The 15300-nt window shown below is 41.5% G+C and overlaps 1 protein-coding gene across 4 annotated transcripts in view; it reads right to left on the minus strand.

The window, feature by feature from the left end:
* Window positions 1-7195: 7195 nt before the first annotated feature.
* MTRF1 (mitochondrial translation release factor 1) overlaps window positions 7196-15300 on the minus strand; it is a 57199-nt gene continuing 49094 nt past the window's right edge. For all 4 annotated transcript variants that reach the window (XM_027557137.1, XM_027557136.1, XM_027557135.1 and 1 more), the window contains one exon: window positions 7196-8482. In XM_027557137.1, coding sequence (XP_027412938.1) covers window positions 8369-8482 — 114 coding nt within the window. In that variant the 3' untranslated portion in view covers window positions 7196-8368. The remainder of the gene's footprint in view (window positions 8483-15300) is intronic.

Raw genomic sequence — 15300 nt, forward strand, 5'->3', positions numbered from 1 at the left:
GGAGAACTACGGCTCCCAGGTTGCCTTTCGCGCCTCGAGGCATGCCGGGACCCCGCGGACTCTGCGGCTTAGGCTGCCTCACAGGAGCCGCTGTGCATGTTGGGATCAGTAGTTCCAGTAATATCGCGAGGCTTCTGGGGGTCTACTGGTTTAACTAACAGAATCAGCAAGCGTTTATTCCAGGTTTGATGGTTTAGAGCTGTGGGTTTGAAGTCTAGAGTGGAAGTCCCGTTTTAATATTCATTAGTCGTGCAACTTTTCTGTCAGAACTTTTCCCTGTCTGGAAATTGGGGATAATAGCATTTCATTGGATTCTGGGAGAATGGAATGATCTAAATTTCATAGGACATAGGATGCTTCAATAAATACTTGTTGATTAGATCAATAATTGTTTACACTGTGACTAAAACACAAATATTGAGTAACTGTTGGCTTTTCATTTAGAATTTATGAAAAATGAGGCATCCACTTATTCGAAACCATGAGCAGTTTCTACAAAGAAAACTTGCAGTGTTTACTGTGGCTTCTTTTCCAAGGTTCTGAAGAGTATTACAGTATTTTCAGTACTAAATGATATGTAGGTTGAGCAGGATATCTTAGACAAAGATGAGGTCCTGCTGCTGTCGCTCCAGTCGTGTCCAACTCTGTGCAACCCCATAGACGGCAGCTAGAGAACAGCATTTCTGATGGTCTTACATGGGCAAATCAGGCACATTCACAGATACATTGACCTCTCACCTAATCAACACTTCATCAACTAGGGAGCAAAATTATTTTCATAACTTCTTAATAAGAGGGTTACTCATATTTCTTCTTTTGCATCTTTTCCAAAAATCAATTAAGGATTCTATAATTGTCTTTACTAAGAAGTTACAAAGAAGAGTTCTAAATTAAAATATTTAAACAAACATACCTTGTATTGTACAAAACCCCAAGATCCTCAAAACATGGTATTCATACATGCTTACACATTCCTTGAAATAATATAGTAGTTTATGCTGTACAAAAGTGTTTATATATGACAGATCAACATTTAAATATTCAAAATCAAGTGCTTAGATTTTTTTAAAGTTAAGTTAGGGGTTAAGGTTAGAGAACTTTTATTTAAAAACCAGTCTGCTCCTGCTGCTAGTTTGCCTGCCATGTGTTACCATAACCTAGTGAATTAAATCTTTAGTATTAGTACATGAATCAGTGAATAACACACAAAAGAATAACTCTTAGTCAAACTGTCTTTCTTTTCTGATTAACTGACGAGGGCCTAATGGAAGTACTCCAGGATAGAGACGTTAAACTAAGTGGGGCTCTGGGCCCCAATATCTCTTCTGTACCTTCCTTGTGTGTCTTTCAGGTACACCAGAGAGAACTAAGTTATTAGTAATCATGATTGCTTTCTCTCCTGCACTAACACCAGCTGGGAAAAAAAACAATTAAAAAAAATTTTAATGTCTATAAAACATACTTTACATAAAGGTTACCATTTTAACAATTTTTAAATTTTTAATTGCTTTGGGATTAAGTATATTCACCTTGTTTTGCCACCATCACTACCATCCAACTGTTTATATCTTGCAAAACTGCAACTTTGTACCCATTCATAATGTCTCTGTCTTCCTTCCTAAAATCCCTGGTAACTACCATTCTACTTCAGGTCTCCGAATTTGACTACTCTGTGTGCTCAATAAGTAAAAATAAAATGGTTTTTTTTGGTAAAAACAACAACAACAAGAAGATTACAGCTTTGCCCATCAAAAAGCAGTGAAAAACAAAATAAAAATGCAAGTCAGAGACTAGGAAAAACTATCTGTAATATATATTATATTATATTCAATAAACATATAAAAAGCTGTTCAACCTTCAGTGTTGTTCATCATCAGATGAATGCAAATTAAAGTCAGAATGAGAAAACATTGCACACCCACTAGAATGACTAAACTTAAGATCAATAATATTAAAAATAAGGATCAACAATACTAACCAACAAAAACATTGTATGTAGGGCAATTATCCTTCAATTAAAAATTTTTTTAAAAAGGTCGACAATTTAAATGTTGGTGATAATAGGGAGCCTTTGGAACCCTCATATATTACTACTATGACTATAAATTGATATATCCACTTTTAAAACCTGTTCGGTAGTTTCTTTGAATGTTAAATGCCCAACAATTTCACACCTATGCATCTGCCTAAGAGATATTAAAACACGTCTACAGAGACTTGTGCAGGGGTTCCCTGGTGGCTCAGTGGTAAAGAATCCACCTGCCAGTGTGGGAGACATGAGTTCGATCCCTGCACATGCAGCAAAGCAACTAAGCCCGTGCGCCATAACTACCGAGCCTGTGCTCTAGAGTCCAGGAGCCGCAGCTACTCAAGTCCAAGTGCCCGAGAGCCCGCGCTCTGCAGCAAGAGAAGTCTGAGCACCGCAGCTAGAGAGCGGCTTCCACTTGCTGAAACTAGAAAAGCCCACTCAGCACAAAGACCCAGCACAGCCAAAAAGAAATAAATGAAGTTATTTTTTTTAAAAAAAGACTTGTCCAAGGATGTTCATAGAAGCGTTATCCGTAATAGTCAAAACTTGGAATAATCCAAATATGCATCAATAGAATGAAAGAAATGAATTGTGCTATATTCATACAGTGCAATACTACTCAGAAATAAAAAGAAACAGTCTTTGATGCCTGCAATTGTAAATTGAATATCAAAAATTTTGAACAGAAGAAACTAGATATACAGGGAGTATATGCTCTATGACCATTTATGTGAAGTTCCAGAACAGTGAAAATAAGTTCTGATGAATCAAAATCATGAAAGAGGCAGCCACTGTTGGGGGAGTGGGTGGAGGTAACAGATTGCTCGGTTGACAGGAAAGGAACACAAAGAAGCTTTCAGGGGTGATGGAAATGTTGTCTTCTTGATTGGGTTGGTAGTTACACAGGTGAATGCAACTGTCCAAAAGAACTCAATTGTAAATACAGTTATTACGAAATGAACACAGCCATGTAGCCTTCATTCAGGCCCGGAAATAGAACATCACCAGCAGCCCAGAAGCTCTACCCTTGCCAATGCGTTTCCTAATCACTGTTGCCCCCCAACACTGGAGACAAATGATTTTAAAAACAATTTCTTTGTAGTAGTTTGGTGATCCCAGGTCCCTTGACTCAATTTCAAACTATCTCTAAGGTTTGTTTGTTTATTTAATATTTATTTATCTGTCTGGGCCAGGTCTTAGTTGCAGGATGTGGGATCCAGTTCCTTGTTTGAGTGGGTACACAGTTGCTCAGTCGTGTCCGACTCCTTGCAACCCTACGGACTGCATGCAGCCTGCCAAGTTCTTCTGTCCATGGCAAGAATACTGGAGTGGGTTGCCATTTCCTCCTCCAGGCGGGGTCTTCCCCTCCCAGGAATCGAACCGGTGTCTCCTACATTGGCAGGCAGGGTCTTTACCACTGAGCCACCTGGGAAGCCCCTGTAGTGCCCTGACCAGCGCTCAAACCCCAGCTGCTTGCATTAGGAGTGCAGAGTCTTAGCCACCGAAACAGCAGGGAAGTTCCAAAATGTACTTGTTAAATAAAGTTTGGTACTCCTTGCTATTTTAAAGGTGTTGATTATACGAGGCAATGAACTTTGGCTTTCCAGACTGTTTTACAAGAACCCTGATTTATCTTTGGCTTAAAGGCCCAGCAAGAGATGCAGGAGACACTGGTTCGATCCCTGGGTCAGGAAGATCCCCTGGAGGAGGGCATGGTTAAAGGTCCATTCCTAATATTTTTCTACTTACAATTAAAAATGTCAAGTTTACCTTTCTAGTTTGGGGGACTAAAGGTCTATCTGCATAATGTAGGATTGTGAATTGAACTGAATTGCATTGTCCAAAAATAAAGTATAGAACAACTGAAAGTATTCAGTAACTAACAGATGTCCTAGATCCCTGCTACTCCAAGTGGTGTCTGTGGGCCTTCATGATTGTCGGTCATCACCTGGGAGCTTGTTGGAAATGCAGAATCGCAGGCCCCAAACCTACTGAATCAGCATCTTCCTTATGGCAAGTTTCCCAAGTGATTGGTAAAAACACCAAGGTTTGAGAAAACATTAAGGCAGACTAATGAAAAACATTAAGGTAGACTATCTTCATTTTGCCTTCTTTCACATGATGTTTTAATACTTCAGTTCAGTTCAGTTCAGTCGCTCAGTCGTGTCCGACTCTTTGTGACCCCATGAATCGCACCACGCCAGGCCTCCCTGTCCATCACCAACTCCCGGAGTTCACCCAAACTCATGTCCATCGAGTCGGTGATGCCATCCAGCCATCTCATCCTCTGTCATTCCCTTTTCCTCCTGCCCCCAATCCCTCCCAGCATCAGAGTCTTTTCCAATGAGTCAACTCTTCGAATGAGGTAGCCAAAATTGGAGCTTTAGCATCAGTCCTTCCAAAGAACACCAAGGACTGATCTCCTTTAGAATGGACTGGTTGGATCACCTTGCAGTCCAAGGGACTCTCAAGAGTCTTTTCCAACACCACAGTTCAAAAGCATCAATTCTTCGGCACTCAGCTTTCTTCACAGTCCAACTCTCACATCTATACATGACCACTGGAAAAACCGTAGCCTTGACTAGATGGACCTTTGTTGGCAAAGTAATGTCTATGCTTTTGAATATGCTGTCTAGGTTGGTCATAGCTTTCCTTCCAAGGAGTAAGCGTCTTTTAATTTCATGGCTGCAATCACCATCTGCAGTGATTTTGGAGCCCAAAAAAATAAAGTCCGACACTGTTTCCACTGTGTCCCCATCTATTTCCCATGAAGTGATGGGACTGGATGCCATGATCTTAGTTTTCTCAATGTTGAGCTTTAAGCCAACTTTTTACTCTTTCACTTTCACCAAGAGGCTTTTTAGTTCCTCTTCACTTTCTGCCATAAGGGTGGTGTCATCTGCATATCTGAGGTTATTGATATTTACATTTCCTTAAATAAACGTTTCTCTGTTACGTAACATGCCTGAAAACAAAAATCTGTTTCTAGACTTCCCTGATGGTACAGTGGATAAGAATCTGCCTGCTGATGCAGGGGACATGGGTTTGATCCCTAGTCCGAGAAGATCCCACATGCCATAGGGCAACTAAGCCCGTGCACCACATCTACTGAGCCCACAAGCCTAAAACCTGTGCTCTGCAACGAGAAGCCACTGCAATGAGAAGTCTGCACACCACAAGGGAGAGTAGCCCTGCCGTCCCCCGCCCCGTTCCCACTGCAACTAGAGAAAGCCTTTGCTCAGCACCAAAGACCCAGCACAGCCAAATAATACATAAATAAATAATTTTAAAAGAACGTCAGCTAATAAATTTAGAAAGAATGAAAGTCTGAGAACATCACCATTTGGTAACTCCAAATGTAACAGATGTCTCAGGCAAAGCAAGAATCATTCCTTGAGGTTAAATCAATGAGATTAAAGGTCATTGGGTGTATCAGTTACATATTTGGGTTGTAACAAATTACCCCATTAGTGGCTGAAACCAAGAAACCATAATGGACTCTGTGTCTGAGGGTCACGTCCTGGAGTAGGGCTCTCCTGAAATCAGTTAAGACTGTCCACAGTCATTTCAGGACACAACTAGGGGTACACGGTCCACTCCCAAGCCCACTCGTGTGCCAGCTGGCAGGCTGTTGAGGACTGCTGGACCAAGGGACTCAGTTTTGCCAAACAATGAGGCTCATTCCCTAGGGCTGCTAATGACAGCATCTTGCTGCCAGCAGCATGAGTGACCCAAGAGAGAGGCAGAAACAGAGCCAGAAGCGAGGCTTTCTACAACCTCGTATCAGGAGTGACAATCCCACCACTTCCATCGTATTCTACCTGTTAGAAAAGAGTCAATAAACATGGTGCACATTCAAAGGGAGATTACACAAGTGTGTGCAATGCCAGGAACGGGGATCACTGGGGTCATTTCAGAAGCTGCCTTGCACAATGAGAAATCAAATGTTTTTCATGACAAAGTATTACCCTGCAGATTATATACTCATTATTAAAGAAAGCATGGAGAGCTTACTCCATTTCCATTACGATGGAGAGTCTGCCAGCTTCCAAACTTAGCATCACTAACAGCAGGGACTTCCTGATATGATACAGTATCACAATATCATCTATGAAGTAGTCTTACCAAACGTGTTTAATCTGAATTTAGCTCATCTTTAGGAAAAGAAGTACATCAAGGCTGTATATTGTCACCCGGCTTATTTAACTTATATGCAGAGTACATCCAGCTGGGCTGGAAGAAGCACAAGCTGGAATCAAGATTACTGGGAGAAATATCAATAACCTCAGATATGCAGTTGACACCACCCTTATGGCAGAAAGTGAAGAGGAACTAAAAAGCCTCTTGATGAAAGTGAAAGAGGAGAGTGAAAAGTTGGCTTAAAGCTCAACATTCAGAAAACTAAGATCATGGCATCTGGTCCCATCACTTCATGGGAAATAGATGGGGACACAGTGGAAACAGTGTCAGACTTTATTTTTTGGGGCTCCAAAATCACTGCAGATGGTGACTGCAGCCATGAAATTAAAAGATGCTTACTCCTTGGAAGGAAAGCTATGACCAACCTAGATAGCATATTCAAAAGCAGAGATGTTACTTTGCCAACAAAGGTCCATCTAGTCACGGCTATGGTTTCTCCAGTGGTCATGTATGGATGTGAGCGTTGGACTGTGAAGAAGGCTGAGCGCCGAAGAATTGGGCTACAGTCCGTGGCATCGCAGAGTTGGACATGACTGAGCAACTAACATTTCCAATTTTCAGTGTGATAACAGAGTTATAATTTTGTATGAGAATGCCCTTATTCTTAGGATGTGATAAAATATTTAGTAGTGTTATAAGATTAGACACTAACTTTTAAATAGTCCAGGGATTTCCCTAGTAGTCAACACTCCATGCTGCCGATGCAGGGGGCTTGGGCTTGATCCTGGGTTGAGGAACTGATTCCATATGCTGTGAAGTGCATCCAAAAGATAAAATTGTTTAAAAAAATAACAAACTTTTAAATAGTTCAACAACCACTGTATGTGTATGAATCAGAGAAAGAGAAAAGACAAATATGACAAGATATTAACAATAGTTGAATCTAGACAATTCATTGAACTGGTTATTTAAAATTATGTGTAAAACTTTTCTGAGTACTTGATTTTCAAAATAAAAGCTTCAGAGAAAATTTTCCTCTCATCTTTATTTCCAAATAATTCAATTGGTCTTAAAACTCTATTTTAACCAGTCTTTTCTGGCATATAGTTCCTTTCTGAGGAACTGTCTACAATAACAACCACTTTCTTTTTTACTCAAAAAGCTTCCCGAGAACGATTACTAAATACAGTGTGCTACTTGGAATTAGGGCTGGTGACATATTTTGGTTCCCTGTTCAGCTGGAAGCTCTCTAAGGTAAGGACTAGGTTTTACATGTCACAGCACAAAACCGGCCCCAGTGAATTACTCACATCACACCACATTTGTGAATGCTTATGAAGTCAGAACAATAAGAAACAGAAGCCAGAGAGTCTGCTTTAAATATTGACTTGTAGTTTGCACAGTACAGAGTTCATTCAGCCCTCACAGAGCTCGACCATCTGTATACTAGTGCTCATCGTTATTGACTCATATTCTTCACAACTTTTATTTATTTTATTTAAAAGTAGTAGTTTAAGTCCTAACACTGACGTGAATAACAGTACGTTGTCTTTAAGGAAGTTTATAAGTTTATATCACTAGATTCTACCATGGGGAAAGTCCTGAAGTAATAGATTTTAAATGTATTTAAATTAATTTATGCTGCCAAGTCACTTCAGTCGTGTCCGACTCTGTGCGACCCCATAGACGGCAGCCCACCAGGCTTCCCCATCCCTGGCATTCTCCAGGCAAGAACACTGGAGTGGGTTGCCATTGCCTTCTCCAATGCATGCAAGTGAAAAGTGAAAGTGAAGTCGCTCAGTCGTGTCCGACTCTAGCGACCCCATGGACTGCAGCCCACCAGGCTCCTCCATCTGTGGGATTTTCCAGGCAAAAGTACTTTATAGATGGTTTTAAAAAAAAAAGGTATATACAGAGAACAAATGATCTGCTCTAAATCACACAGTCAATTCTCAATACTGTCTCTTTCTGAAGAGGCATACTTTGGTTCTACATGAAAAGTTGGACTGTACTTTACAGGAAACCTAAAATAAAACTCTTAGGTCAAGAAACGTGACTTGATTCATTAAAAAAATATTTTTGTGAGTACTGTGTATTTTTAGCTGCACTTTATCAACTTTCAAAAAGACTTCCTTGCTTGGGTCTACTTCTTGATGTAGGCTCATTTCATTTCTACAATAATAAATTATAAATCAGACTTTATTTCACTGATTTAAGGTTTTCATCCAAAAATTCAGTAATGGCTTCTTCATCCGCTGATTGAAGCAGTCTCTGAATTAGCTGATCCAAGCACTTCTCCCCACATAAAAATTCCTGGTAAAAGACAGTTACCATGAAAACTTGATTACTAGATAGAAACACAACAAAGAATTAAGCATTTATATATTTTGTTTCTTTAAAATCATTATTTAATAGCAACAAAGGATTACTAATCTACAATGTAATGAACACAATTGCTAACTTGGGAGGATTCCCTAGTTAATATTGACTTTTTATGTAAAAAGTGAATCTAAAAATTAAGTAAATGGAATTATACTCTTTCTTAAATAGTTTAAATTAGCATTTTTAAATTAGCCAATCTTCCAAATTCAAATTATTTAATCCAGAAGTGCTTTATAATAGTTCTGTTTTTTCTTAAATTAGGAACACATTGGCTTTAAAATCTGGAAGTCCTGTGTATTGAAAAATATTTATGCTGAAATATTTGGGGGACATTGTCTTGAGTCCTACAACTTGCTTTCTAGTGGTTCAGCGGCAACACAAGTGTATACATAGAGGAAGTGGAGGCGGAAGAGAAGGCAAGAATAGCAAAGTATTAACAAAGGTTCCATCCAGGTCTAGGAATATATATATGAGCTAATCGTTAAACATGTGTGCTTGAACTGTCAAAATTAAAAGTTGAAGGGAAAAAACCCTCATTTATTAAACCTCCAAATAATTCCACTGGGTGGAAACTGTTTCAGTTAAGACTTCCCAGCAGTCCTCCCTGAAGTAGAAATGAGTAAAATAATGACTTTGAGCACCTTTCTTGTGTTATAAAGTTTCTGTGTAACAGAGTTGTTGGAATTAGTGATTTAGCAGAGTCTCCTCTTCTGGAAATGCTCAAAATCCAGACATTCACTTAACAGAAATATTTTAATACTGACATTTGGAACACAGACCATTTAAAGTTTAGATGTAGGCATGAACTACTCTTATATTTAGTCTTTCCTGAGTAGTCTTGAAGTTCAATTTCAGATTAAGTGTACACATTTATCTCTCAAATTAAACTGTAGGAGGAAAGATATGCCTTACTATCTTTGTATTCTACAAAACACTAGCATAGAGTAAAATGTCGATTAAACTTGATGAAATTTTAAAACTGATTTATATACCATTTTGAACATAATTCGAAAATTGCTTATAAAATTAGTGTGCCCTGTAAGCTCAAATTATTATGATTATTGCCAGTGTGATTTAATCATCTGAAAATTATGTTAAAAGGGTCATTACTCTTATTGATAATCACATCACATTTAGAGTTCAATTGGATTAACCAGAGTGCTAGTTAAGTCTCTGTGTCAAAGTGTCTTTGACTCTTTGCGACCCTGTGGACTGTAGCCCACCAGGCTCCTCCGTCCATGGGATTCTCCAGGCAAGAATACTGGAGTGGGTTGCCATTTCCTTCTCCAGGGGATGTTCCCAACCCAGGGACTGAACCCAGGCCTCCCGCATTGCGGGCACACACTTTAACCTCTGAGCCACCAGGGAAAAGATCAAAGATGAGGGAGCTGTAGTTTCCAGCTTTCAGAAGCTTACAATCTAGTGGGAAAGTTAGGTAACACATAAGCATAATACAGGGTAAGAAATTTTTTAAAAAAAGAAGAACATTTTGAATTAGATCTTAAAAAGAGAATAGTATTTCTCCAAATAGAGACAAACAGAGCACTTCAGTCAAAAGAATGAGTATGAAGAGAGGTATGGAAACAGTGCAATGAACACCCAGGGCAAGAGTAAATTTCCAGTGTAATTGGAATACAGGACAGGAGAGGCTGGTGGAAAGCAATCTGCACAGGGACTTTCAGAAACAGAATAAAAATACAAAATAATATATTACATGATGGTGGTGGTGTTTAGTCGCTAAGTCATGTCCGATTCTTTTCTGACCCCATGGACTGTAGCTCTCCAGGCACCTCCGCCCATGGGATTTCTTAGGCAAGAATACTGGAGTGGGTTGCCATTTCTTGACCCACAGAATCTTCCTTGCCCAGGGATCAAACCCACATCTCTTGTATCTCCTGCTTGCATGGTAATTTACCACTGAGCCCCCAGGGAAGTGGCTCAGATATTACATGGTAATCTGAGCTTACAACTTAGGTAAGTTAAAAAGAAAATTATCTACAAGGGAATTCATAATAAACATATTTCTGGCTGACTTCAGAGAACCCAAGGGCAGGAATGTACAAGGCTACTGCCACCACCCTGGCTTAAAGCTCAACATTCAGAAAACTAAGATCATGGCATCTGGTCCTATCACTTCATGGGAAATAGATGGGGACACAGTGGAAACAGTGTCAGACTTTATTTTTCTGGGCTCCAAAATCACTGCAGATGGTGATTGCAGCCATGAAATTAAAAGACGCTTACTCCTTGGAAGGAAAGTTATGACCAACCTAGATAGCATATTCAAAAGCAGAGACATTACTTTGCCAAGAAAGGTCCATCTAGTCAAGGCTGTGGTTTCTCCAGTGGTCAGGTATGGATGTGAGAGTTGGACTGTGAAGAAAGCTGAGCACCGATGAACTGATGCTTTTGAACTGTGGTGTTGGAGAAGACTCTTGAGAGTCCCTTGGACTGCAAGGAGATCCAACCAGTCCATTCTGAAGGAGATCAGTCATGGGTGTTCATTGGAAGGACTGATGCTGAAGCTGTAACTCCAGTATTTTGGCTACCTCACTCGAAGAGTTGACTCATTGGAAAAGACTGATCCTGGGAGGGACTGGGGGCAGGAGGAAAAGGGGACGACAGAGGATGAGATGGCTGGATGGCATCACTGACTCGATGGACGTGAGTCTGAGTGAACTCTGGGAGTTGGTGATGGACAGGGAGGCCTAACGTGCTGCGATTCATGGGGTTGCAAAGAGTCGGACATGACTGAGCGACTGAACTGAACTGAACTGCTACCACCCTGGGAATGAAGCTAAGCCTCAGGTATAAATTACGTGGGAATTCATACTGAGACAGGCCTGGGGGCTGGGACCCTTTGCTGCAGTGCTGCGATGCTGGCTGCACTGGACACACCTCTCAACAGAATACAAAGAAACTGTATGGGCCTAAAAATAACTTGCGTGCATGGGCAGCTGGGGCAAATTCTGGACCCAAAAGATACAAAGAGACCAAAAAACCCAACTGTGATTTTTTGAGGGGCTTGGAGCAAAAAAAAAAAGCTTGGTACTGTGCATAACACCATACCACCACCTAAGGGGTGGGCAAAACACCTAAGCCACCCCTACCCTCACCCCACATAAAAAATAAGCTCATCCCTGCATCCAGAAGAGAGTACTTTTGGGAACCTGTTATTTGTTCCTGCCCCAACTGCGCTGCAGCAGGGGCCTGAATGAAGCCTTACCTGAATTCCTAATCTGGTGGCTACTCAATTTCTATTGATTAGGGAAGGCCAAGAACCCCGATCACTAACAATACCATCAGGGTTCTCTGTATCCCGTTCTCCCAGTTTTGCTCCTTTCACTACATCAGCTGTGGCACGTCCCTGCTGGTCCAGTGGTTAAGAATCCCCGTCCCAAAGCAGGGGACACGGGTTCAATCCCTGCTGGGGGAACTACCATCCCACATGTCCCAGGGCAACTAAACCCATGTGCTCTGGAGCCCACAAGAAGATCCCGTGTGCTGCAACTATGGCTTGACACAGCCAAATAAATAAATGCCTGTTAAAAAAAATAAAATATCAATATATGAGCTTCCAGTGTTCCCTCACTGAAGACTGCTGCTCGCCATGGCTGGAAATACGGCTTCTAACCTCTTGTAAGCTTTACATATTTCAGCTTCATCCACCGAGAGAGAAGGAGCATATTTGTCTCAATTAAAAATCCTGGGAAGAAGCTCATTGGCTGGGGCTTGTCTGGACTTCCTTACCAAACAAACCAATTATTGTCTTGGGTCAAGATCATGATCTTGGAAGAATACAGCCACTCCATGAAGAGCTCTGTGCATGGAGAAGGGAGGAGGCCTGGCTGTAGAATGGCGGAGGAGGGCTGAGCAGAGACCCTCAGGCGCCGACTTTCTTTCCTTTCCACTCAGTCCTACAGCAGCTGCCCTGGGGCTAAGGCCTTTATCACTTTTCCTGCCTCATCTGTTGGGTTGGGCCAGAAGTTCATTTGGGTTTTTCCATAAGATGTTACGGAAAAACTGAACAAACTTTTGGGCAACCAATATAACTCTTCAGTTCCTAAATCATGCAGTCTGACTAGTTTCTTTCTCTGTCCTGTGTACAGATTTTAATTTTTTTTTTTTTCTGAAGGACAGGACCAGTACCATTTTATTTAGTGCTGTAGGAAATTTTAGGTTACTTCTTAAAAACAAAAGCAAAGAAATTCAAAATTCCCAAAGTGACAAGGCAGGAGATAAGAATTCTCTAATCCAAAAACTGCCAGGTGAGTTTCCAATCAGAGGGAGGAAGAGGTCACTTCAGTAGCTCACACAACAGATGCTGAGAGACCACAGGGTTGAGATCGGTGTAGAAACTGGAGGTTAAGCTCTCTGCTCGCCTCAGGCAACAGATCTTTCAGCCTGGAAAGCGACCATTTGTAAGTGAATAGGTCTAACAGAGAAGGGGCTAGGGGAGGGAAGATCCTGCCGAATTTTACGTCAAGTTGCTTCCGGCCTTCAGTCTGGCGGGTGGCTGAGGATCGTGGACCCTCCTCCCTCTGTGCCGCTCTGAGCCCCGCCGGCAGCAGAGCTGGAAGCCACACATGGGTGCCACTCACTGCCCACACAGCCTCCGCTCCGGGTCAGTGGCTGTGCATGTGGCGAAAGGCAGACTTTCCTGCTCCTGCATTTCGCTACCTGGGAAGGCTGACACACAGGAAATACTCTGACTTTCCTGTTTCAAACACACAGCAGGACGTCTGTCAAAGTCCAAGGCCCCCACTCCAGTGTTCTGGCCCAGAGAATTCCATGGACTGTATAGTCCATGGCCTCGCAAAGAACTGGACACAACTGAGTGATTTTCACAGTTGTCTTTATAGGGATGTAAATAAATCTCGTAGTGCTACAAAAATACAAGTCGTCTGAGAGGTTTACAGTGGTCCCCAGGACTGTATGTGGGAGGGTGTAAATAAAACAGCTATCAATAATGAAAAACGAATTAGTGCAATCAAGTTACAGTATCACCTCCAGATTAAAGGGCTCTGATATTAACTGATGTGGCAGCAAACGTGATCCTGAGAAGGAACCCTGCTGCCAGTTATCTTGCCTCTTCGATACCAGAACGAGCACAGAGGGAGTTCTGTTTAGTAACTGCTCTCACCTCAAGACCTGCCCACCCCCTTGGTCTGGGACATTCTCCCGCAGGAGAGATGTCAGGATTTGATGAGCTTCTGTCTCAACTAGGACCAAAAAAAATGAGTAATATGGAAAACATCCTAGTATCAGGTTACCAACACTGAAATTACCTTAAGAGTCTGAGTAGTTTAGTCACTAAGTCATGGACGTAGCGACCCCATGGACTGTAGCCCCACCAGGCTCCTCTGTCCATGGGATTCTCCAGGCAAGAATACTGCAGTGGGTTGCCATTCCCTTCTCCACAGATTTTAATGTTTTACCTCAACAATTTGTTTTCATACCATTTTCAAGCCTTTTCCCTTCACTAATATGGAGCATTTTCTTTCTTTCCCTTTAAGTTGGTTAGTGATTAGTAGAGCATACCAATATGACTGTCCTTGTTCTTTCTGAGGCTGGCATGCTAGTTTAGTAATAACATATTAGTATTTAGGCCAAAGTTATTGGAGAAGGAAATGGCAACCCACTCCAATATTCTTGCCTGGAGAATCCCAGGGACAGAGCAGCCTGGTGGGCTGCCATCTGTGGGGTCGCACAGAGTCGGACACGACTGAAGCGACACAGCAGCAGCAGCAGCAGCATATATTTTATAACTATAAAAACCAGTTAACCTCTGTTTCATGACTGAATGCACTGCTGAACACCTGTGTGCCCTTCTAAAAAATATTACTGGTCACAAAAATGTAGCTGTCTCATGGTAAACCATCACCACTGTAAGAAAAACAACTGAAAAATGATGTTGTAACTAGAACACCATGACCAAACGTGTTTGGGTATTATTACTGTGTGTTTCCTGAGGAAAGGGAAGTTGGTAAATATTTTCTCCTTTTCAACAGGCTATTATGTTCCTATGCAAGACGGCCTGAAATTGCTGAGAAGACAGAGGAAATGGCCTAAGAAACACAGAAATTTCTAAATATGTTAAAACCATAGATATTTCTTCTGTAAAATCAGGACTTTAATTCTGTGTATGAGACAGAATCAAGTGAAAGAAGCCCGAGGTATCACATGGTAGCCAGGACAAGGATCAAAACCTTCTACCTCCTGCCTTTTCCATGTAGTCCTTTATGGGAACCAGTTTATTTTCCCCTTCAGTGGAAGAAAAAAAAATTTTTTCCTGTGCTTTGTTGTTAATGGATTACTGTCAATGATCCTGGTGACATGGGATTTAGTTAGGTTAATGTTCAAATCAAACTGACAGGGTCTTTTTCCTGAAAGCATCATTGAACACCTGAATCTAATGATACACATTGTGGTAAACAGAATTCTAAGATGCCCCTTGGAGTCCACACCTTGGCAAAATCCCCTTCCTTTAGAGCAGGCAGAAGCTGTGATGATGATCACTCCAGTGATCAGATGACTGATTAGTGATGCTTTTCCAGGTGGGGCTGACCTAAACAGTCGATCCCTTAAAAAGGCCATTTCTGCAAGAGTTTCAGTGGGAAAGGGCCCATCGAGGGGACTAGACCGCAAGCAGCTGTGGGCGGCCTTTGGGAGCTGAGAGCGGCACACAGCTGATGACCAGCAAGAAGATGGGGGCTTCAATCCTACAACTCAAGGAAATAGAATGCTGC

Source organism: Bos indicus x Bos taurus, chromosome 12, assembly GCF_003369695.1.
Source record: "Bos indicus x Bos taurus breed Angus x Brahman F1 hybrid chromosome 12, Bos_hybrid_MaternalHap_v2.0, whole genome shotgun sequence".
Classification (NCBI taxonomy): domain Eukaryota; kingdom Metazoa; phylum Chordata; class Mammalia; order Artiodactyla; family Bovidae; genus Bos; species Bos indicus x Bos taurus.